General features: G+C 44.5%; 1 protein-coding gene across 2 annotated transcripts in view; it reads right to left on the reverse strand.

Annotated features, from left to right (window-relative positions):
- Positions 1-2876: 2876 nt before the first annotated feature.
- Positions 2877-25537, reverse strand: part of kcnj12b (potassium inwardly rectifying channel subfamily J member 12b) — a 23625-nt gene continuing 964 nt past the window's right edge. Inside the window, exons 2-3 of one of the 2 annotated variants that reach the window (XR_009803842.1) lie at positions 12469-14238; positions 2877-3637 (exon numbers count right to left, since the gene is read on the reverse strand). Coding sequence is in view for 1 of the 2 variants with exons in the window: in XM_061884721.1 (XP_061740705.1) it covers positions 12928-14202 (1275 nt within the window). In the remaining variant the exon portion in view is untranslated. Of the gene's footprint in view, positions 3638-7114; positions 14239-25537 lie in introns of those variants that run through there. The other variant, XM_061884721.1, reaches the window with a different exon arrangement.

A 25537-nucleotide genomic window follows, 5' to 3' on the forward strand; every position in this document is an offset into this window, starting at 1 on the left:
GAAGGTCAGAGGTCAAGCCAGCGGGGTCAAAGACATGTGACCACATAAGCGGGAAAGAAGAGAACTTTGACCCCAATCACAAATGTCACACAATTCTCCTCTTGGCTCCTCTTGACTCCTCTTGGCTCCTCTTCTGCTCTTCCACCTATTGCAACACATGGAGGAGTGGGACCCTTTTGGGTCCCCAGGAACTTTAGTGTGATTATTTTTATTTTTTTATGAATACTGAATCAAAACAATGTTGTTCTGAATGATTGACATATTGAAGGCTCCAATGACTTCACAGCAAATATTACACTTTAAAATATACATTTTGGGGAAGATATGTTTGCCATATAAAGACAGTTTTCTATGGTAGGGCATAAAACAAACAAAAACATAATAAAATAATAACTTATAATCAACAATCTGAAGTTAATCTATAGATTGAAGTGTTGAAAGTAAAGAAAAAATGTCAAATAATACATGACTTATTTTTTAACATTTTTATGAGAGGGACCCTTTTGGGTCCCAAGGAACTTTAGTGTGATTTATTTTTGTAATGAATAGTGAATGAAAAATAATGTTATGAATGACTGACATATTCAAGGCTCCAATTATTTAACATCAAATATTACACTTTGTATTATATTTGGGAAAATATGTTTGCCACATAAAAACAGTTTTCTATGGCAGGGCATAAAACAAACAAAAAACATAAAATAAAAACTTATAATCAACAAATGGATTTGAAGTTAATCTATAGATTGAAGTGTTGAAAGTAAAGAAAAAATGTCAAATAATGTATGACTTATTTTTGAACACTTTTATGAGTGGAACTTTAGTGTATTATTTTAATAAATATTGAATGAAAAATAATGTTATGAATAATTGACATATTAAAGGCTCCAATTACTTAACATCAAATATTACACTTTGTAATATGTTTGCCATATAAAGACAGTTTTCTATGGCAGAGCACAAAACAAAAAAACATAATAAAAGACGGCGTGGCGCAGTGGGAGAGTGGCCGTGCGCAACCCGAGGGTCCCTTGTTCAAATCCCACCTAGTACCAACCTCGTCACGTCCGTTGTGTCCTTGAGCAAGACACTTCACCCTTGCTCCTGATGGGTGCTGGTTAGTGCCTTGCATGGCAGCTCCCTCCATCAGTGTGTGAATGTGTGTGTGAATGGGTAAATGTGGAAGTAGTGTCAAAGCGCTTTGAGTACCTTGAAGGTAGAAAAGCGCTACACAAGTACAACCCATTTAATAAAATAACTTATAATCAACAATCTGAAGTTAATCTACAGATTGAAGTGTTGAAAGTAAAGAAAAAATGTCAAATAATACATGACTTATTTTTTAACATTTTTATGAGTGGGACCCTTTTGGGTCCCAAGGAACTTTAGTGTGATTTATTTTTATTTTTTATGAATAGTGAATGAAAAATACTGTTATGAATTATTGACATATTCAAGGCTCCAATTACTTAACATCAAATATTACACTTTGTATTATATTTGGGAAAATATGTTTGCAATATAAAAACAGTTTTCTATGTCAGGGCATAAAACAAAGCAAAAACATAATAAAATAATAACAAAAAACATAAAATAATAACTTACAATCAACAAATGGATCTGGAGTTAATCTGTAGATTTAAGTGTTGAAAGTAAAGAAAAAATATTTTTGAACACTTTTATGAGTGGGACCCCTTTGGGTCCTGAGGAACTTTTGTGTGTGTGTGTTTTTTTTGGTTTTTTTTTTAATGAATACTGAATCAAAATTTATGTTGTTATGAATTATTGACATGTTCAAGTCTTTGTCAAATATTACAAGCTGAAATATATTTTGGGGAAAATATTGCATATAACTGCGATGAGGTGGCGACTTGTCCAGGGTGTACCCCGCCCTCCGCCCGATTGTAGGTGAGATAGGCGCCAGCGCCCCCCGCGATCCCAAAAGGGAATAAGCGTTAGAAAATGGATGGATGGATATTGCATATAAAAACAAAGTTTTCTTTTAAAAAAAAAAGGTTATAAAATGAACAAAAACGAAACATGAAAAAGTATTTAAAGACTTCCAATGGATCGACGTCAAGTTGATCTCCACCAGGGGTGTCCAAACTTTTTCCACTGAGGGCCACACACTGGGGCCATTTTGATATTTTTCATTTTAAAAAAACAATACAAAACATGCAAGTAGATTTTTTTTTTTTTACCTTTAAGTGATCCCAAGTTTTGTCCCAAACATCAAAATGTTAAACATATGTCATATATTAATATATAATATGTTTTTTAATTCAAAGCTTAATATGGAGATCAACCTCAGGTCGCTCCATGGAAAGTTTTTTTTTCATGGTCAAAAACCCGTCTTTTAGGGCAAAAACACAAACTTTTTGCCTTCCATTTTTTCCCAAAGTGTAATATTTGATGTGAACTACTTGGAGCCTCTATGGGCCAATAATTCTTAATATTGACTTCCATTCATTTTTATTTTTGAAGTAATGCCGGTTTAAAAAAAAAAAAAATCCCACTAAAATATCAGGGATTCAAAAATGTTAAAATCAATGATACATTTCAAAGTTTTTCGTACATCCAACGCTTAAATCTTTTTCATTGTCCCATTTAAAGCAGCAGTTCTATTGGCAGCAAAACAGCCCCAGAGCATAATACTACCACCACCATGCTTGACGGTAGGTGTGGTGTTCCTGGGAATAAAGGTCTCACATTTTCTCCTCCAAACATATTCCTGGGTCTTGTGGCCAAACAGCTCACTTGTTGTTTCATCTGACATCACATGGACACAAGAAAACCTTCTGGAGGAAAGTTCTGTGGAAAATTCAGATTTGCTCACATTTTCAGTAGAGCCATAATAAATTCATCAAAGAAGCAAATTTCATGAATGTTTTTAGTGAGCAACAAGTATGTGCTCCAATCACTACATCACAAACAAATAGGAATGATTGGAAAGTGAAAACAGCCATGATATGATATCCTTTACACGTGGATGTACACTTTTCATCACCACTGTGTTTTGAAAACGGAAATGTCAAAATGGCCGCCGCACGCTTTGGCTTCCAGTGTGCGGCCCTCGGTGTAAAAAGTTAGGACACCCCTGTGAACTCTGTGATGACTTCCATGTTAGTTTTGCTGTCGGAACAGGAAGTTACTTTGACTAATGGCCGCCTCCAACCGCCTGCTGTGAAAAAGGCCAAAACATTCATTCTGCACAGCAAACCTTTGAGGTTTTCAACGGGACTCAGCAAGATTGCGAGTGCAGGCGCTTGCTGAAAGGTTAGTGGCACACACACACACACACACACACACGCACACACACACGCACACACACACACACACACACACACACACACACGCACACACACACACACACGCACGTGCCGTGGGAGGAAGGAAGTGAGGCGGCTTATTGATGATGTTCTCCTTATTGATGATGTTCTCCTTATTGATGATGTTCTCCTTATTGATGATGTTCTCCTTCTTGATGATGTTCTCCTTGTTGATGATGTTCTCCTTGTTGATGATGTTCTCCTTATTGATGATGTTCTCCTTGTTGATGATGTTCTCCTTATTGATGATGTTCTCCTCACCTCACAAATCTCCATTTCCTTCACGCTTCTTTCCCGCCACACATTATCTAAAGACAAAATAATCCCCCCCGAATTACAACACTACAAAAAGACAACAACTGTAAACCGCGAGATTTTCCTACGTTTTGAACCCTGCGGCTTACAAAACGGTGCAGCTAATTTATGTGTTTTTCTTTGCTGATGGCCATATTGTACGTTTAAACAAAAGATAAACAAGCAAAGACGCCGGTGAGGTGTGTTATTGTTGGGACTCTGGCGCCGTCTTTTGGACACATTTGCTGTCTGTAGGTGCTGCAGCGTCCGCCCCATTTACTTCTTGCAACCGGAAGGTCAATTGCCATTCAGTCTTTTTGCCGCTCATAGCATTTATACTCGTATACCTTGGTACTTGGGTTGTTTATACTCGTATACCTTGGTACTTGTGTTGTTTATACTTGTATACCTTGGTACTTGGGTTGTTTATACTCGTATACCTTGGTACTTGGGTTGTTTATACTCGTATACCTTGGTACTTGGGTTGTTTATACTCGTATACCTTGGTACTTGGGTTGTTTATACTTGTATACCTTGGTACTTGGGTTGTTTATACTTGTATACCTTGGTACTTGGGTTGTTTATACTCGTATACCTTGGTACTTGGGTTGTTTATACTCGTATACCTTGGTACTTGGGTTGTTCATACTCGTATACCTTGGTACTTGGGTTGTTTATACTCGTATACCTTGGTACTTGGGTTGTTTATACTCGTATACCTTGGTACTTGGGTTGTTTATACTTGTATACCTTGGCACTTGGGTTGTTTATACTTGTATACCTTGGTACTTGGGTTGTTTATACTCGTATACCTTGGTACTTGGGTTGTTTATACTCGTATACCTTGGTACTTGGGTTGTTTATACTCGTATACCTTGGTACTTGGGTTGTTTATACTCGTATACCTTGGTACTTGGGTTGTTTATACTTGTATACCTTGGTACTTGGGTTGTTTATACTCGTATACCTTGGTACTTGGGTTGTTTATACTTGTATACCTTGGTACTTGGGTTGTTTATACTCGTATACCTTGGTACTTGGGTTGTTTGTGACGCCACTTTTAATTTTCTGCCTCCTTTCTTCTCCCTGCTTGCCCTCTTTCTTTTGTCCTGTCTACACTTTTTTGAAGCCTCTTTCTTTGCGCTGTCCTCCAAATCTACACATCCATCCATTATCTACCGCTTGTCCCGTTTGGGGTCACGGAAGGTGCTGGAGCCTATTTCAGCTGCATTCGTGCGGAAGGCAAGGTACACCCTGGACAAGTCGCCACCTCATCACAGGGCCAACACAGTTAGACAGACAACATTCACACACTAGGGACCATTTAGTGTTGCCAATCAACCTATCCCCAGGTGCATGTCTTTGGAGGTGGGAGGGGCCTATCCCCAGGTGCATGTCTTTGGAGGTGGGAGGGGCCTATCCCCAGGTGCATGTCTATGGAGGTGGGAGGGGCCTATCCCCGGGTGCATGTCTTTGGAGGTGGGAGGGGCCTATCCCCAGGTGCATGTCTTTGGAGGTGGGAGGGGCCTATCCCCAGGTGCATGTCATTGGAGGTGGGAGGGGCCTATCCCCAGGTGCATGTCTATGGAGGTGGGAGGGGCCTATCCCCGGGTGCGTGTCTTTGGAGGTGGGAGGGGCCTATCCCCACGGGCATGTCTTTGGAGGTGGGAGGGGCCTATCCCCAGGTGCATGTCTTTGGAGGTGGGAGGGGCCTATCCCCAGGTGCATGTCTTTGGAGGTGGGAGGGGCCTATCCCCAGGTGCATGTCATTGGAGGTGGGAGGGGCCTATCCCCAGGTGCATGTCTATGGAGGTGGGAGGGGCCTATCCCCGGGTGCATGTCTTTGGAGGTGGGAGGGGCCTATCCCCAGGTGCATGTCTTTGGAGGTGGGAGGGGCCTATCCCCAGGTGCATGTCATTGGAGGTGGGAGGGGCCTATCCCCGGGTGCGTGTCTTTGGAGGTGGGAGGGGCCTATCCCCACGGGCATGTCTTTGGAGGTGGGAGGGGCCTATCCCCAGGTGCATGTCTTTGGAGGTGGGAGGGGCCTATCCCCAGGTGCATGTCTTTGGAGGTGGGAGGGGCCTATCCCCAGGTGCATGTCATTGGAGGTGGGAGGGGCCTATCCCCAGGTGCATGTCTATGGAGGTGGGAGGGGCCTATCCCCGGGTGCATGTCTTTGGAGGTGGGAGGGGCCTATCCCCGGGTGCGTGTCTTTGGAGGTGGGAGGGGCCTATCCCCACGGGCATGTCTTTGGAGGTGGGAGGGGCCTATCCCCAGGTGCATGTCTTTGGAGGTGGGAGGGGCCTATCCCCAGGTGCATGTCTTTGGACAAAATCTTTTGGAGGAGGAAAAGAGGTTCTGGGGAGCCTGGCTGCCTTGATGGAACCATTGCTGCAGGGTATGTGAGACTCCTGGGATAAAGAGAATCATGTGCCTCTCAGTCCTTTGCATGGAGGACGTGGAAGATATGGACCTATTTGGAACCGTGATCGCGGGGCATCTGCTGATTGGGCTGGGCATTGCTCTGGTGTATCGTCCACTTCGTACGACGATGGCAGCCACTCAAGGAGCCCAAAGGCTGTTCGTCGCAATGGAAGGATTGGCCGGGCTGCGGGATCACAGACTGGGGCGATTTCTGAACTCAATCGCAAGATGGATCACATCATGGAAAAGCTGGTTGAAAGGGAAAAATTGGATATGAGGGCCCCCCTGGAATAGAACCGACAAGCCATTGTAATGTCAGCTCGCAGAAAAACTAAATCCTAATCTACGATTCGACTCTCTTGAATGGCCTTGACGCTGCAGCAACAGGAGCAGGCTGTTCTGAAAACATCCCCCCAAGGACTCCTCAATGATGGACGCTTTTGACCTCCCTCCCTCATCAACGAAACCGGGAGTCAAACTTTTGCTTGCATGCAGAATGACCCCAGGCCTCTGGACACTACATCAACACACCCAAGACAATGGCATAGACATACACCCCTTAGGAGCCCAGTCTAGATTGTATTTTTTAACTCATCTTTTTCCCCAGCGTTTGACCTTTTTCCCATCTTTTACGGAGCGCCTTGTGGCGACCCATCAGGGTTCCTGTTCTGTAACCCTGTACACTGTTTCTTTGTCTCGTCTTGAAAGGGTCTGTGCTGAAAACAAAGTTTCCTTGTACTAACAGTGCTAACAAAAAAACGGACTCAAACGACACTCCGACGTGAGTAAAGTCAGGCTTCACTTTTTCAAAAATGCACTTGCTTGATGCTAACATACATTGGCTTTGCTGCTGATCAACATTAGCGATATTACATGGCTATTTCAACACCTCCATTTTGTTAATGAAAACTATAACTACGATGCAAGTTACTTACATTCAAACAGCTGGTGTGTAATATGTACAATACTTACTGGACGAACACTTTTTAGGGCGCAACAAAAACACACCATTACTGCCATCTAACGGTCTTAATGTCATATTGCAGAAGAGACTGTGATAGTCAAAGAAGATTTAACACATAATTTTTTTATGTGCCAATAAAACACGTGACTTTATTATCAAAACAATACTTAGTAACTAACAGTAGCAACATCGGTACCTTTGGTCTTTGCCATCAAGTCGAATGTGCCAATCTTGTCATTTGTTGCGCCATACAAAGTTTTTATGCTCATTTTCAAAATGTTGCAATAAAAAAATGAGATTTTACTATCAAAAACATTTAATATTTGCTAACACACACAAATGTACAGAAAATCTATTTCCAGGTACCGGGAATTGGTACTGTATCACTTCAAATGTGGACGGTACTCATCCTGAACTGTTCAAACACTTTTTATTGTTTTGTATAAGATGACTAGTCGGGAACTCCCTTTCCTGGGGGATGGGGGGTGGGAGGGGGGTTGTGAGGGCGGGTTCCAGTTTAAACCAGAACTTGTAATCCCGATCTCCCAGTAGAATGGGAACACAACATATGTGGCGGTAAGTAATGTTCTTCTTCTTTACACTGCAAACTAGTTGGGGCGGACTCTACGGCGCCACTGCTGTCTACTCCCAAGTAGTGCAGCCTGTTTTGCCTCGAAACATTGCGATGTCAAAAAAAAATAAAAATAGATGAATCAAATATTTTAGCAGTGTAAGGTGGATATTCTTTCCTAACAGGACCATATCAAAGAGAAAAAAACTAAACAAAACACTGTAAATTCCGGACTATAAGCCATACTTGCCAACCTTGAGACCGTCTGAATTACTGACGGGTCAAACTCGTTTCGCAAAATAGTTAGCATACGCCTTGAATTTCCGCCGGGTCAAACTCGTCACGTCACGAGTGACACTTCACCTGTCATCATTTTCAAAATGGAGGAGGCTGATTTCAATCATTTGAAATCGTATAAAGGGAATAAGATTAAGAGCTATTCAGTAGGATTTAAGGTCCAAGCTATTGAATATGCTAAAAAGAACAGTAAGCAGCTATGTTTTATTAATATACCGTAGCTGCGTGTGTCAAATATGAGTCATTAAATGACTCCTGCCTCCTGGTGGTAGAGGGCGCTAGTGATCCTTCTTGCGACTACTCGGCTGCAGAAGAAGTGACAACAAGCAGCAAGAGTGAGCAGCTTTTCCTCTCGCTTGCACTTTTAACATGAAGGATTACATATCTAAAATTAAACAGTTTTCTAAACTGGACTTTCAATGGAAGCAGGAAGTAATAAAGGAAGATCTCCATCGAGACAGAGAGACTTTTAAAACTGAAGAAAGATAAGAAAGACTTCTATAAACAAGTTATCGATGCTTTTGATCAGAAGGAGCTGCGCATGGACTTCATTTATAAGTAAAGGTAAGAGCATTATAACGTTTTTTTTGTTAAATGTGCTTTTCATGATGGTATCCTTACATCACACTCAAATTTATAAGCGCAGGCCTAAATTTACCGCATGCCTTTGGTAAGCGCCGGAGAGAGAAGAGGTTTTAAATTAATTAGTTCCCCCACGGTAATTCAAGGATATACGATATATATATATATATATATATATATATATATATATATATATATATATATATATATATATATATATATATATATATATATATATATATATACTTGAAATATTTGAATTTAGTGTTCATTTATTTCCACATATACACACACGTAACACTCCTCTCTACTCATTGTTGTATATAAAGTGCAATACTTTGCAGCCAGTAACACAGCCTTTGAAGGAGCATAGGTATGGGCAGCATCAGTCACATTTCATTTGCAGGAAAGGAGTGAGTTTAGAGGCCCTGCGATGAGGTGGCGTCTTGTCCAGGGTGTACCCCGCCTTCCGCCCTATTGTAGCTGAGATAGGCACCAGCGCCCCCCGCGAGCCCAAAGGGGAATAAGCGGTAGAAAAATGGATGGAGTGAGTTTAGAGTTGAATTGTCCTTCCTCGTTCTATTCTCTGTCACTATCTTTTTTTGGACATTACTACTTGCCATAGTTTTGAAGCAATGCATGATGGGATTCCGGATGTTGTGTGTCAGTGTATTAAGGCGCCGGCTGGAATAAACCCATGCTGAGAAATAGCTCAGTGCCTGCCTACTGTATGGCTTCTAGATAGAGGTATGGACAAGGGAGACATATATAATAGTCTCCTTCTTGCACTCAGATGTTCTAACATGACTGGGCCGCCACGCTGTTTATATGGAGGACAAGTGGACGTGACCACAGGTTGTACTCACTCAGGCCGCCACGCTGTTTATATGGAGGACAAGTGGACGTGACCACAGGTTGTACTCACTCAGGCCGCCACGCTGTTTATATGGAGGACAAGTGGACGTGACCACAGTCTGTCCTCACTCAGGCCGCCACGCTGTTTATATGGAGGACAAGTGGACGTGACCACAGGCTGTCCTCACTCAGGCCGCCACGCTGTTTATATGGAGGACAAGTGGACGTGACCACAGGCTGTCCTCACTCAGGCCGCCACGCTGTTTATATGGAGGACAAGTGGACGTGACCACAGGTTGTACTCACTCAGGCCGCCATGCTGTTTATATGGAGGACAAGTGGACGTGACCACAGGCTGTACTCACTCAGGCCGCCATGCTGTTTATATGGAGGACAAGTGGACGTGACCACAGGCTGTCCTCACTCAGGCCGCCACGCTGTTTATATGGAGGACAAGTGGACGTGACCACAGGTTGTACTCACTCAGGCCGCCATGCTGTTTATATGGAGGACAAGTGGACGTGACCACAGGTTGTACTCACTCAGGCCGCCATGCTGTTTATATGGAGGACAAGTGGACGTGACCACAGGTTGTACTCACTCAGGCCGCCACGCTGTTTATATGGAGGACAAGTGGACGTGACCACAGGTTGTACTCACTCAGGCCGCCACGCTGTTTATATGGAGGACAAGTGGACGTGACCACAGTCTGTCCTCACTCAGGCCGCCACGCTGTTTATATGGAGGACAAGTGGACGTGACCACAGGCTGTCCTCACTCAGGCCGCCACGCTGTTTATATGGAGGACAAGTGGACGTGACCACAGGCTGTCCTCACTCAGGCCGCCACGCTGTTTATATGGAGGACAAGTGGACGTGACCACAGGTTGTCCTCACTCAGGCCGCCACGCTGTTTATATGGAGGACAAGTGGACGTGACCACAGGTTGTCCTCACTCAGGCCGCCACGCTGTTTATATGGAGGACAAGTGGACGTGACCACAGGTTGTCCTCACTCAGGCTGCCACGCTGTTTATATGGAGGACAAGTGGACGTGACCACAGGTTGTACTCACTCAGGCTGCCACGCTGTTTATATGGAGGACAAGTGGACGTGACCACAGGCTGTCCTCACTCAGGCCGCCACGCTGTTTATATGGAGGACAAGTGGACGTGACCACAGGCTGTCCTCACTCAGGCCGCCACGCTGTTTATATGGAGGACAAGTGGACGTGACCACAGTCTGTCCTCACTCAGGCCGCCATGCTGTTTATATGGAGGACAAGTGGACGTGACCACAGGCTGTCCTCACTCAGGCCGCCATGCTGTTTATATGGAGGACAAGTGGACGTGACCACAGGTTGTACTCACTCAGGCCGCCATGCTGTTTATATGGAGGACAAGTGGACGTGACCACAGGCTGTCCTCACTCAGGCCGCCACGCTGTTTATATGGAGGACAAGTGGACGTGACCACAGGCTGTCCTCACTCAGGCCGCCATGCTGTTTATATGGAGGACAAGTGGACGTGACCACAGGTTGTACTCACTCAGGCCGCCATGCTGTTTATATGGAGGACAAGTGGACGTGACCACAGGTTGTACTCACTCAGGCCGCCACGCTGTTTATATGGAGGACAAGTGGACGTGACCACAGGTTGTACTCACTCAGGCCGCCACGCTGTTTATATGGAGGACAAGTGGACGTGACCACAGGCTGTCCTCACTCAGGCCGCCATGCTGTTTATATGGAGGACAAGTGGACGTGACCACAGGCTGTCCTCACTCAGGCCGCCACGCTGTTTATATGGAGGACAAGTGGACGTGACCACAGGCTGTCCTCACTCAGGCCGCCATGCTGTTTATATGGAGGACAAGTGGACGTGACCACAGGTTGTACTCACTCAGGCCGCCACGCTGTTTATATGGAGGACAAGTGGACGTGACCACAGGTTGTACTCACTCAGGCCGCCATGCTGTTTATATGGAGGACAAGTGGACGTGACCACAGGCTGTCCTCACTCAGGCCGCCATGCTGTTTATATGGAGGACAAGTGGACGTGACCAGAGGCTGTCCTCACTCAGGCCGCTACGCTGTTTATATGGAGGACAAGTGGACGTGACCACAGGTTGTACTCACTCAGGCCGCCACGCTGTTTATATGGAGGACAAGTGGACGTGACCACAGGCTGTCCTCACTCAGGCCGCCATGCTGTTTATATGGAGGACAAGTGGACGTGACCACAGGCTGTCCTCACTCAGGTTAGCATGGAAGTCGGGAGAAATTGGGGAGAATGGTTGTCCCGGGAGATTTTCGGGAGTGGCACTGAAATTCAGGAGTCTCCCAGAAAATTCGGGAGGGTTGGCTGCTATTTTTTTCCTACGCTTTGTACCCTGCAACTTATAAAACGGTGCCACTGCTTTATGGATTTTTCATGAAACACATGCAAAACAATTACAAGGTGTGTTATAATTTGTGCCATGGCGCCATCTTTTGGACGAGTTCGCTAACTGTAGGTGCTGCTGGGGGAATGTGGATTCCCACTCTTTAAAACTTCAAACCAGAAGTAGAAGTGCCGTTCTGTCTTCTAGACCCCCATGGCCTTTCTACTCGTGTGGATTCTTCATTCATCACTCCAAGCAACATTTGCAAGTTTTACAATATAACTAAAACAATTCGTACTTAACAAGGTGTGATGTCTGTAGGAGTGTTTTCATGCATATTTGTACGTGTTATCGTAATGTAATCAAGTTGTCGTTGTTAGCATTAGCTAATATGCTAACAGGTTTACAAGTGTCTGTGTTAGTATTATTAACTTACAATAACATTCTTTTTGTATTGTTTCAGTTTCACAAATTCCTCAGTATATTCATCAAAATATCACCTTGGAGTTATTGAGTCTGTTTAGCTGATTGGAAAGCTAGCTTGCGCAGCTAGTGGGTCCATGAATGTTTTTGTTTTGTTTGATCAGCCGTTTTACTGCCCTGTTACAGAGACCGTTTGGAAACAATTAAGGTGTGTAAAGAAACATTTACTAAATATTTCTGTGTAAATAACTAATTTCACAACGTATATATCTGCAACTTATAGTCCGGCGCGGCTAATACATGGACACTTATTTTTTTTCCTGAAAATGAGTGGGTGCGGCTTATGTACCGGTGCACTCTGTAGTCGGGGGAAAACCCTGCTTGAGGTAAATCCTAGCAGCAGTGCTATAAATGGCATGTTTCTGGAGCTTGAAAAGTTCAGCTGCCCCTCCCAACGTGATGCTTCTTGTGAGTTTCCACTTGCAAATAGCTGGCTCACTGTCACGGTTCTTACAGTGTCCTCCGCCTGCAACTCCTTGGACATTTCAGGTCCCGCTGCAATACCGAGGGCTCCGCACAAGCCCAACATGTGTGTCCAAAAGTGTGCATCCGGACCCACTCGATGCATCCAAAGTCTGTGGGCCAGTGTTCAGCAAGAAGTGAAGCGTTTCTGTCATCTAGAAACAGGGCGAGGAGAGACAAGCAACGGACCTGCGGGCATAAACGCCAAACCTAATCAGCCATGCACAATATTGATGACCAGGATCTTACGAGTAGTTTTTAGTCTTTCGCGGAGCTGGAGTACATTTTAGATCTTTGACTCTACGTTGTATTTCAGCTCCCGCCCGTCGGCGTGCTCGCTCAGCAGCTCCGTGGAACACTGTCTGTCTTCGGCGCTGTCAAAGTCTGCCTCCTGCTCGTCCTCTTCGTCCCTGCTGATGAAGGCCAGCTCGTTCTCGTAGCAGAAGGAGTTGGCGCCCGAGGTAGGCAACTTCCCGCCTTCCATGTCCCTGGCGCTGCACCTGGGCGTAGACGGCACCTCGAAAGTCTTGTGGAAGTAGGCGTAATCTATCCTGTACTGGCCCTTGTCCTCGAAAATGAGAGGCTCAAAGCGGTGGCCCCAAAGGACCTCGGAGGACAGGTAGGAGCTGCGCGCCTGTGTGGTCATGGCGGTGGCTTCCACCAGGCCTTCCAGGATGATCACGATCTCAAAGTCGGACGTCTCCAGGTCTTGCTTGCTGACGCCAAAGAGCGGGCTGTCCTCGTCGATCTCGTGGATGACGGTGAGAGGCGCCACCAGAAAGAGGCGGTCGGTGCCTCTGTCGTAGCCAACGTTCATGTCGATCTGGTCCAGAGGGATGTACTCACCCTCCTCCGTGTAACGAGGCTTCACCATCTGGGCCCGGACGTGAGCCTCCACAATGTGGCTTTTTCTCAGGTTGGCCACCCTAAACATGAGGCTCAACTTGCCGTCACGCATGGCGATGACCGCGTTGTGGCTGAACAGCAGAGTCTGCGCCCGCTTCTTAGGCCTCGCCATCTTGGCCATGATGGCGCCGATCATGAAGGCGTCGATCACGCAGCCTACGATGGACTGGAACACCACCATGAAGACGGCAACGGGGCACTCTTCCGTCACGCACCGGGAGCCGTAGCCAATGGTGGTCTGGGTCTCGATGGAGAAGAGGAAAGCGGCCAGGAAGGTGTTGACCTGCGTGACACACGGCACCACGTCGCCGGCGGGACGGTCCATGTCGCCGTGCAGGAGGCCGACCACCCAGAAGGCCAGGCCGAACATGAGCCAGGACACCACGAACACCAGACTGAAGAGCAGGAACATGTAGCGCCAGCGAATGTCCACGCACGTGGTGAAGAAGTCAGATATGTAGCGTTGGGACTTGTCGTCCATGTTGGAGAAGTGGATGTTGCACCCCCCCGCCTTGCCCACGAAGCGGCTCTGTCTTTGGCGTCTGGTGTGGATCTTTCCATTCCCGAAAGTGCCCACGGCGGGCATGCTGGTCAGTCTCAGGCCTTCTTCTTCACAGGACAGGAAGCTGTGCTGGTGGCTTCTTCCCACGTTCATGCCTCAGACTTCTGTCCAACGCAGACTGCTGTCCCCCTGCAAGCAGAGACACCTTTAAGTCTTGACTCAACTTGTCGTGGCACCTTGGAGTTCACAATAAAGCACAGGACTGTAATACCAAGAGCAAGGGTGCACGTGGGCCAGCGTCTGTAGTGTGGCTCGTAAGAATTAAGGAATCTAACCCACGGGGTGCCTCCAATTGCTAATTGCTGAACGTTTTCCTCCATCTTGTAAACAAGGTGAGGAATTCAGGTTAATGACCATTAATTGTACATTGAAATGTGAACAACACAGCATTTACTTATATAACCCAGTCCAAACAACTTTTCCCGGTCATGATGCAAGTAAACTAACACAAAGAGTCAACACACATAACACCACCTGCTCACTGAACTTTATGGATGTTATAAAACATGTCCTATCACAACACATAATTCAATGTTACACCCATTTAAATCCACTGAAATGCATGATGGGAAAAATGCAAAACACTCTGCTTCCCAAGAGTTCACAGTGAAGTTACATTTCTTAAAGTTTTCCTTCAGAGTGTCGTTGTGTCTCTTGAGAGGTCTTCCCTGACCTGCTTCACCTGTCCATGCAGTAGCATCTTTGGAATGCTCTTGTCTTCCATGTGGATGATATGTCTTGTCCATTTCATTTGGAACTTGATGATCAAACACTCGATGCTGGGGAGGCCACACTTTTCCAGAACCTGGAGGTTAAACATTCTGTTTTGCCACTTGATGTTGCAGATCCCCCGCAGACAATGCTGGTGAAACTGCTCCAGCAGTTTTATGTGTCGGCGGTAGGTGGTCCAGGTCTCACAACAATAGAGGAGTGCGCTGAGGACCACGGCGCTGTACACGGCAATCTTGGTGAAGAGACTGATGCTGCGGACTCGCCAGAGTCTCTTTGTCATTACGCCGAAGACCGCACTTGCCTTTGCAAGGCGCTGCACCATCTCAGCGTCCAGGGATCTGTTGCTTGTAGCGGTGCTACCCAGGTAGCAGAACTTTTCTACAGTCTTGATCTCTGTACTGTTGATGACGATATGAGGAAGTTGTGGTGCATTGGCAGCCTGTAATGTTGAGAGCTGAACCATGGCTTCAGTCTTTCCAAGGCTCAATGTCAGTCTGAATGGCTTGCAGACAGCTGCAAAGCGATCCGTCAAGAACTGTAGGTCTTGGTGGGAATGTGCAACCAGTGTACAGTCATCTGCAAATAGAAGTTCACGTAGTGTGGCCTCAAACACTTTGGCTTTGGCTTGAAGTCTATGTAGGTTGAAGAGTTTCCCATCAGTGTGGAACTGATCGTACACACCAATGTCACAGTTGCTGAAGGCATCAAGCAACTTACCCAAAAACAGGAGAGAGAACAAGGTTGGGGCGAGCACACAGCGCTGCTTCACTCCATTGCTCACTTGGACGGCATCTGAGGCTTCACCATTCTCTTGGACTCTGGCTTGCATACCGTCATGGAAAGAGGCGATCAGTGCTGTTAGCTTCTCTAGACAGACAAACTTCTGCAAAATCTTCCATAAACCGGTCCGGTTCCCTGTATCAAAGGCCTTGTTGAGGTCTACCAATACCACATGGTGCTCCTGATTCTGCTCACTGTGTTTTTCTTGTAGCTGGCAAACAGCAAAGACCACGTCACAGGTGCCCGTGCCTACACGGAAACCGCACTGTGATTCAGGGACAATGATCTCATCGATATGTGTGATGAGTCTGTTGAGGATGACCTTGGCAAGAATCTTCCCAGCGATGCAATGGAGTGATATCCCACGATAGTTGTCACAGGATGTCTTTTCTCCTTTCCTCTTGTATACATGCACTAAGGACGCATCTTTGAAGTCTTGTGGGAGTCCTCCAGTTTCTCAGATGGACCTGAACAGGGATGTCAGTTTCTCAAGGAGTATGCTATCGCCATGCTTGTAGATATCCACAGGAATTCCATCTACATCAGGTGCCTTTCCAGGAGTTGTCTGCTCTAACGCCTCGCAAACCTCGGCACTCGTAGGGAGGTCTGCCATCAATTCTTTCACTGATAGTTGAGGCAGCAGTGCAGGCGCCTTTCCAGAAAAGGTTGACTCTCTGTTCAGGACAATGTTGAAATGTTCTTCTGCCCAGCGAGCAAGTATGTCTGCTTTCTGTGTTAGATAGTACTTTATTGATTGCTTCAGGAGTCAATAAAGTACTATCTATCTATCTATCTATCTATCTATGTATCTATCTATCTATCTATCTATCTATCTATCTATCTATCTATCTATCTATCTATCTATCTATCTATCTATCTATCTATCTATCTATCTATCTATCTATCTATCCATCCATCCATCCATCCATCCATCCATCCATCCATCCATCCATCCATCCATCCATCCATCCATCCATCCATCCATCCATCCATCCATCCATCTATCTATCTATCTAACACAGAAAGCAGACATACTGGCTAGCTAGGTGGACTGGTCAGAAGATTTTCCTGGGGTTGAACCAGATGTTTTAGGTTCATAAATGGTATGAAGGCCATCATGTAGTGTTTTCATGCCATGGTTCTCGGCTGCCACTTGTAGTTCCTCAGCCTTGTCTGCTGGTAGTCCTGTTTCTTTTTGTGTACATATGTACAGTATCCATATATGTATATGTTGATATGAATGTATGTGTGCATATATGTGTACAAAAAATGGTAAATGGGTTATACTTGTATAGCGGTTTTCTACCTTCAAGGTACTCAAAGCGCTTTGACACTACTTCTACATTCACCCATTCACACACTGATGGAGGGAGCTGCCGTGCAAGGCACTAACCAGCACACATCAGGAGCAAGGGTGAGGTGTCTTGCTCAGGACACAACGGACGTGACTAGTATTGTAGAAGGTGGGGATCGAACCAGGAACCCTCAGATTGCTGGCACGGCCACTCTCCCAACTACGCCACGCCGTCCCCATACATATTCAAACATACAGTATATACAGTGCATGTGTATGTGTGTGTATATATGTATATATCATATATGTTTTATAACATATATGTTTTGTATTTGTGTGTATTTCATTGATTTAATTGAAGTAGGTATGACTCCATTTCGGCTTCACGGTGGCAGAGGGGTTAGTGCGTCTGCCTCACAATACGAAGGTCCTGCAGTCCTGGGTTCAAATCCAGGCTGGGGATCTTTCTGTGTGGAGTTTGCATGTTCTCCCCGTGAATGCGTGGGTTCCCTCCGGGTACTCCGGCTTCCTCCCACTTCCAAAGACATGCACCTGGGGATAGGCCCCTCCCACCTCCAAAGACATGCACCTGGGGATAGGTTGATTGGCAACACTAAATGGTCCCTAGTGTGTGAATGTTGTCTGTCTATCTGTGTTGGCCCTGCGATGAGGTGGCGACTTGTCCAGGGTGTACCCCGCCTTCTGCCCGATTGTAGCTGAGATAGGCGCCAGCGGCCCCGCAACCCCGAAAGGGAATAAGCGGTAGAAAATGGATGGATGGATGGATGACTCCATTTCTAGTGGTGTGGGCCAAATGGCTCCTAAAGGAAAGGCTGGACACTGGAGACGGCTTCTCATCGTTCACTTCAAAAAGCCGTTCTAAAGACTCGGATCATTCGCCAACATCAGCTCTCGTTTTTGAGCGTTAGACAAAGTTGCGAGGCCGCACGTATGTTTGGCTGGGATTTGTTGACTTTGTTTGAATTGGCGTGATAGCAAATTCCTGGAAGGATTCCTGGAGAGAACATCTCATCCCTCAAACAGCAATCACGGAAGGAAAGAGTGCTAGCAAGTCCCAGCGTGAGAAGAACAATGACAAGAGGAGGAACCACAAGCTGCCTTGGACTTTCCAGGACCAGACCCAGATAACGATGAGGGCCATAATTGCTCATTAGTTTCCTGCGTAATATCTGCAGCAACTGATGAAGCCTTAGAAGATGGATGCAGAGCGGAGCAGGGCTGAAGATGGCAGAGTGCGATACAAAGAGAAAATGAAGTTAACTTCCTCCTTCTTTAGTTCTACTGGAAACGCCGTCGGGCAAAGTGTCCTTACTTCTCATCAACAAGCTCCACAAATAGCCCTTAAATCCAATCCAATGTCACCTATCATCTCTTTCTAATGTGCTGCCACTCCATGTCACCTATCATCTCTTTCTAAAGTGCTGCCACTCCATGTCACCTATCATCTCTTTCTCACAGCTGCCACAACTATTAGGCCTGATGAGGGCCACCCATTCCCTTGTGGGGCCAAGCCGGACACAGAGAGATATGAGGCTCTCAAGTCTTTTGAACCTTCTGAAACACAAAGAAAGATGATTTGTTTGAAGTTTTTTTAACCTTCTGAAACACAAAGAAAGATGAACATTTCTAGGGTTTTTAGCCTTCTGAAACAAGAAGAAACATTTAAAGTGTTTTTTAACCTTCTGAAATACAAAGAAAGATCCATCCATCCATTTCCTACCGCTTATTCCCTTTTGGGGACTTGTCCAGGGTGTATGAATAAAGATGATACATTTAAAGTATTTTTAACCTTCTGAAACATGAAGAAAGATGATGCATTTAAAGTATTTTTAACCTTCTGAAACACGAAGAAAGTTGATATATTTAAAGTGTTTTTAACCTTCAAAAACACAAAGAAAGATAAAACATTTTAAATGTATTTAACCTTCTGAAACAGGAAGAAAGATTGTGTATTTCAAATGTGTTTAACCTTCTTAAACACAGAGAGAGAGTTGATTCGTTTGAAGTGTTTTAACTTGAAACACAAAGAAAGATGAATATTTCTTGGGGTTTTAGCCTTCCGAAACACGAAGAAACATTTAAAGTGTTTTTTTAACCTTCTGAAACACGAAGAAAGTTGATACATTTAAAGTGTTTTTAACCTTCTGAAACACAAAGAAAAATGATTCGTTTGAAGTTTGTTTAACCTTCTGAAACATGAAGAACGATGATATGTTTGGAGTGTTTTTAACCTTCTGAAACACAGAAAAAGATGATACATTTTAAGTGTTTTTAACCTTCTAAAACACGAATAAAGATAATACATTTTAAATGTTTTAACCTTCTGAAACACATAGAAAGATGAACATTCCAAGTGCTTTTAACCTTCTAAAACACGAAGAAAGATTGTACATTTCAAGTGTTTTTAACCTACTGAAACACAAATAAAGATGATACGTTTTAAAAAAATTTTAACCTTCTGAAACACGAAGAAAGTTGATACATTTAAAGTGTTTTTAACCTTCTGAAACACAGAAAAAGATGATACATTTTAAGTGTTTTTAACCTTCTAAAACACGAATAAAGATAATACATTTTAAATGTTTTAACCTTCTGAAACACATAGAAAGATGAACATTCCAAGTGCTTTTAACCTTCTAAAACACGAAGAAAGATTGTACATTTCAAGTGTTTTTAACCTACTGAAACACAAATAAAGATGATACGTTTTAAAAAAAATTTAACCTTCTGAAACATGAAGAAAGATGTTACGTTTGAAGTGTGTTTAAACACGGAGACAGATGGTACATTTCAAGTGTTTTTAACCTTCTGAAACACGAAGAAAGATAAAACCATTCAATAGTTTTTAAACCTTCTGAAATACAAATAAATATGATACATTTCAAGTGTTTTTAATCCTCTGAAACACGAAGAAAGATGACACATTTAAAGTGTTCTTAACCTTCTGAAACACGAAGAAGGATGATACATTTCAAGAGTTTTTTTTAACTTTCTGAAACACGAACAAAGATGAACATTTCAAGTGATTTTAACTTGGATGAATGATCTTCATTTTCATTGCACAAGTACAACATTTAGTTTTCAGCACAAACCTGTTGAAGACTTGCCAAAGAAACAGTGTAGAGGGTTACAGAACAGGAACTCGGCTGGGTTGCCACAAGGCGCCCCGTAGAAGGAGGGTGGGATGAGTAAAAAAAGTCATTCTCAGACTTGTCTACTTTTGAGGGGGCAACATACAACTTGAGACTTGCAACGAGGGGTAAGTGGGGGTTGTGGCCCGAAGCTGCCAGCCACTAGGGTACTGCTTGGTGTTCCGACATACCACGTGAGGTGAGGGTGTGTGAGCATATTCCCATTGTCCAATGTGGGAGTGTTGTTGTGTCTGTAGGCCTGGGGACGCTCTGCAGGCGTTAGGAGCAAAGTTCAACTCCCAGGTGTTGTTGAAGGAGGGAGGCTATCACTGTGATGTCCTCCAGGGGAGGTTTTCAGAACAGCCTTCGTCTGTTGTGAGCAGCGTCAAGGCCATTGGAGAGAGTCGAATCGTAGATAAAGATGGCTGTTTTCCAAGCCAGCAGACATTTGAATGGCTTGTCTGATCTCATGGTCCATTCTGGCTCTCAAGTTGATCAATCTTTGCATTTTAATAAGCCTTTCATTGATGTTGTCCGACTTACGATTCATTTCTGAAATGGCCACAGTCTGCGTCCCCACAGCCCGGCCCGTGTCTTCCATTGCGACGGGCAGCCTTTGGGCTCCTTGAACAGCTGCCATCTTCTTCCACATTTGAAGACACACCAAAGAACTGCTTGGTCCAATCAGCAGTTGGCCTGCGATCACAGTTCCAAAGAGATGGATGTTTTCCACGTCCTCCACGGAAGGCCCTGAGAGGCACAGGACTCTCCATTTGTCCCCTGAGTCCCTCACGTACCCCGCAGCAAACGTTCTGTCAGGCCAGCCTGGTCCCCCTGAACCTCTTTTCCTCCTCGAGAAGGTTTTGTCAATTGAGTCGAAAGTCCAGCTTATCAATTTTATGTTTAAATGTTTAGATTTTGGAGGATAAAAGAGGAAAAAGGGACAAAGTAAGTCATACTTGTTTTTCATGCCAAGGTTCATGCTGTTCTTTTCAAGTCACAGTAAGTGTTTTTTGTTTCATGTCCAAAGTTTAGTTTTAGTGTTAGTTTTGTTTCTTTCGTCAAGTTGTGCTTTCGCCTTGTGCGCCTTTTTGTTTGTACCTTTTTCAGTTCAAATTAAATCATGTTTATACCTGCACGCCATGTCCGTAGTCTATCTGCTTTCCTGGGAGAACGACCCCCCCATCCTGACAGAAAACTAACACATAAACAGACTATGAACATAAATCAAAGTCTTGTTCACGAGTGAGGGAAGAGTGGATGGTGAGATGGACAGGCGGATCGGTGCGGCGGATTCACGGAAGCTGTATCGATCCGTTGTGGTGAAGAAGGAGCTGAGCCGGAAGGCATAGCTCTCCATTTACTGGTCGATCTATATTCCCATCCTCACCTATGGTCATGAGCTTTGGGTCATGACAGAAAGGACAAGATCACGGATACAAGCGGCCCAAATGAGTTTTTTCCGCCGGGTGGTGGGTCTCTCCCTTAGAGATAGGGTGAGAAGCTCAAAGTAAAGCTGCTGCTCCTCCACATGGAGAGGAGCCAGATGAGGTGGTTCGGGCATCTGGTCAGGATGCCACCTGAACGCCTCCCTAGGGAGGTGTTTAGGGCACGTCCAACCGGTAGGAGGCCACGGGGAAAACCCAGGACACGTTGGGAAGACTATGTCTCCCGGCTGGCCTGGGAACGCCTCGGAATTCCCTGGGAGGAGCTGGACCAAGTGGCTGGGGAGAGGGAAGTCTGGGTTTCCCTGCTTAGGCTGTTGCCCCCGCGACCCGACCTCAGATAGGTGGATGGATAGATGGATGGATGGATGTTTTTAATATCCATCCATCCCTTTCTACCGCTTATTCCCTTTCGGGGTCGCAGGGGGAACTGGTGCCTATCTCAGCTACAATCGGGCGGAAGGCAGGGTACACCCTGGACAAGTCGCCACCTTATCGCAGGGCCAACACAGATAGACAGACAACATTCACACACTAGGGACCATTTAGTGTTGCCAATCAACCTATCCCCAGGTGCATGTCTTTGGAGGTGGGAGGGGCCTATCCCCAGCTGCATGTCTTTGGAGGTGGGAGGGGCCTATCCCCAGGTGCATGTCTTTGGAGGTGGGAGGGGCCTATCCCCAGGTGCATGTCTTTGGAGGTGGGAGGGGCCTATCCCCAGGTGCATGTCTTTGGAGGTGGGAGGGGCCTATCCCCAGGTGCATGTCTTTGGAGGTGGGAGGAAGCCAGAGTAGAACCCACGCATTCACGAGGAGAACATGCAAACTCCACACAGAAAGATCCCGAGCCCAGGATTGAACCCAGGACTACTCAGGACCTTGGTATTGTGAGGCAGGCACACTAACCCCTCTTCCACCGTGCTGTTGTTACTGCACACAGTTCTTCTGCAAGCTTTGGCTTTAAGGACCAGGTCAGGAACCTTGCCTCATTGTGGCTGAAGTATGTTTTAATATTCCTGGAAGGTCAGGGAAGCATGAAATGAAAGCTTTGTGAGACACAAAAATCCTTTGCTTGCACGCAGGTGTCTTGGGACTATTTCACTCAGGAGTTGCATCAGGGCGCTGATAAGGAATGTCAATTATTTGACGTCACAGAAGAACTTTTGGTGGGGTGGACTGCAGGGTCCCAGAGGACTGGACTTTAAGTGGGTCATGGCGACATGACCAGAGACTCAGCAGCTGGCCGCATGACGCTGCTAATTATCTTATTTCAAGTCAGACTGTCAGACTTAACCAGCGCTTAACAACACGCTTGTAGGAGCTTTGTCTTGGGAGTCAGCCTGTGTCAGGAGTCAGAAACACGAGACAGAGAGTCTTTATTGTAATATACGTGTATTAAAGGGAGGATTTATTGTAGTACACGTGTATTAAAGGGAGTATTGATTGTAATATACGTGTATTAAAGGGAGGATTTATTGTAGTACACGTGTATTAAAGGGAGGATTTATTGTAGTACACGTGTATTAAAGGGAGTATTGATTGTTATATACGTGTATTAAAGGGAGGATTTATTGTATTACACGTGTATTAAAGGGAGGATTTATTGTTATACACGTGTATTAAAGGGAGTAGTTGGACTCTCACTATTATGTTAGATCCACTATGAACTGTGTGTGTGTGTGTGTGTGTTTTTACATGCCAGGACTTTGGAACTGTTTTTGACGACATATTTGCTCTCTATTTAATGAACAAACATATGCATAAAGTAAACAAATTGTCCAGTCCCAAACTGACAGTATCAATATCTTGAAAACAATCTGAGGCCGCCAATAAAACATGTGGCCAGACTCTGTTGTAATACACTTTTCCACCACTTGTGGCAGTAATGACAATAAATGGGTTGTACTTGTATAGCGCTTTTCTACCTTCAAGGTACTCAAAGCGCTTTGACACTACTTCCACATTCACACACACATTCACACATTGATGGAGGGAGCTGCCATGCAAGGCGCCAACCAGCACCCATCAGGAGCAAGGGTGAAGTGTCTTGCTCAGGACACAACGGACGTGACGAGGTTGGTACTAGGTGGGATTTGAACCAGGGACCCTCGGGTTGCGCACGGCCACTCTACCACTGCGCCACGCCGTCCCTTAATATCAATCAAGTTGTAATACACTTTCTCACCACTTGTGGCAGTACTGACAACATCAAACAAACAGGAGAAGTCTGGAGCTAAAATCATCGGGAAGTTTTTAAAGCGCAAAAAATATGATTTAAGTGGTGAAGCTGAATTTTTATTTGCCCTTTAATTTCATTGACAGTTTATTAAATAAACATATATATTATTGTTAATAATTTAGTTAGAATGTATTTATTTTGGCACTGTTAAATGAGTCCATTTTTTGCAGTATATTTGATTAGTATTAATTTTTGTAATCAGCCTGACCTAAGCCTTGAAAATAATCTCTGTGATGACCACATGCTTTCATATCATTTGACAAAGTTGTAAGCTGGTAGTAGGTTCCATATAATTATTGAACACGAATAAAATCCCTTAATCAGTGTTAATATTTGAGTCTGTAGTGGAAAAGTTGGGCCCCGACACCAAAAAGCTTAAGAACTTCTTATCGAAGGTACACTTTTTAAAGTTTTAAAGAACTTTTACATGCGATTTTATCACAATGAACTACCAGTTAACTGAGAACAAAATGTGATTGATGGCGAATATTGGTTGCCATGATTGGTTTTGAAACACGTTTTGGTGAAAACGTCAATTCCTCGGCAAAGAAGATTGTTTGAATGTACTGGTGCAAGGGTGTGTACTGTGCCTTTAAGAGGCGGTGACAGGTTGCAGTCTGATTCAGCTTTATTAGTTGTCAAGTGAAGACAATCGAGTTCAATCAGTTATTTACAACCGCTACACACAGTAAGAGGAATTTTAGAAATAACTGCAACACCTCCCCTTTACATCTGAAATATGCAGATAAGTAATTGATCATCGCTAATTCTGGTGGCCTCGTTTGATTCAGACGACTTCAGAGCAACTCTTGCCCGTAGAAGGAAGGCTGTGGGAGTTTATGGCTCTCAGAGGGAAACCGGAGGTTAAGGAGTCGTTCCTTTCAAAAAGAATGGCTCGTTATTGGTTCATCTTTTTAAACTGTGTTTTTCTTTATCAAGAAAAAATTCACCAGTATCGATTGCAGATCAGAATTGTTTCAACTACACAAATATAACTCTGTTGGGGACAATTATCCTTAAATGTTGGCTATTATTTAATTTTTTGTTGTGTTATCATTGTAAACATTCCATAAGGCGGGGCCATATTTCCACGCTTTGGCAATGACATCACCAGCTTGAATTTTCTCTCGCCTTAAAAAAAAATGTGTAGCAGTTTAATCATACACAATAAGGAAGAACAAAAGGCATTACTGAGATTTTTTGACATTAGGGCATAATAAAATGTCAATACACAATTTTACTACCACACCTGGTGTGTGTATGGATCATCAAATATGTCAACCCCAAAAGTCAATCCCATTTAAAATAAAGGAAAATTAAAAAACAAGACTATATACAGTATATAGATGTGGAAGTTCATATATATATATATATATATATATATATATATATTTCAAACTATGTAAATGTTTTTCTTTAAAGTACAAAAAAGTGAATGCTGATGATGCAAAGTTTCCCTTGTAGTCCAGTTGGCAGTCAGGTCTCACGCACATGCAGAGTGAAGGATTGCCGAAGCTAAATTTGCGTGTGCATTAAAAGGAACAGCTGCCAACTGGGAGTCGGTTCTCCTCGTTCACGTAAAACAGAGCCGTTGGAAAGACTCGATCGACAGAGGTCCCAACTGTGGTGACCACCTGAAAAATACATGACTTCTTTTTAACACTTTTATGAGTGAGACCCTTCTGGGTTGATTAGGGAATCAACAGGCACCAGAACTCAACACTTTATATAATCACGTATATTGTGTTTGGGGTCCCAAATACAAAATGTCAAAAATGTGGAATGTA

This window comes from Nerophis ophidion, linkage group LG23 (assembly GCF_033978795.1).
Source record: "Nerophis ophidion isolate RoL-2023_Sa linkage group LG23, RoL_Noph_v1.0, whole genome shotgun sequence".
Taxonomy (NCBI): Eukaryota; Metazoa; Chordata; class Actinopteri; order Syngnathiformes; family Syngnathidae; genus Nerophis; species Nerophis ophidion.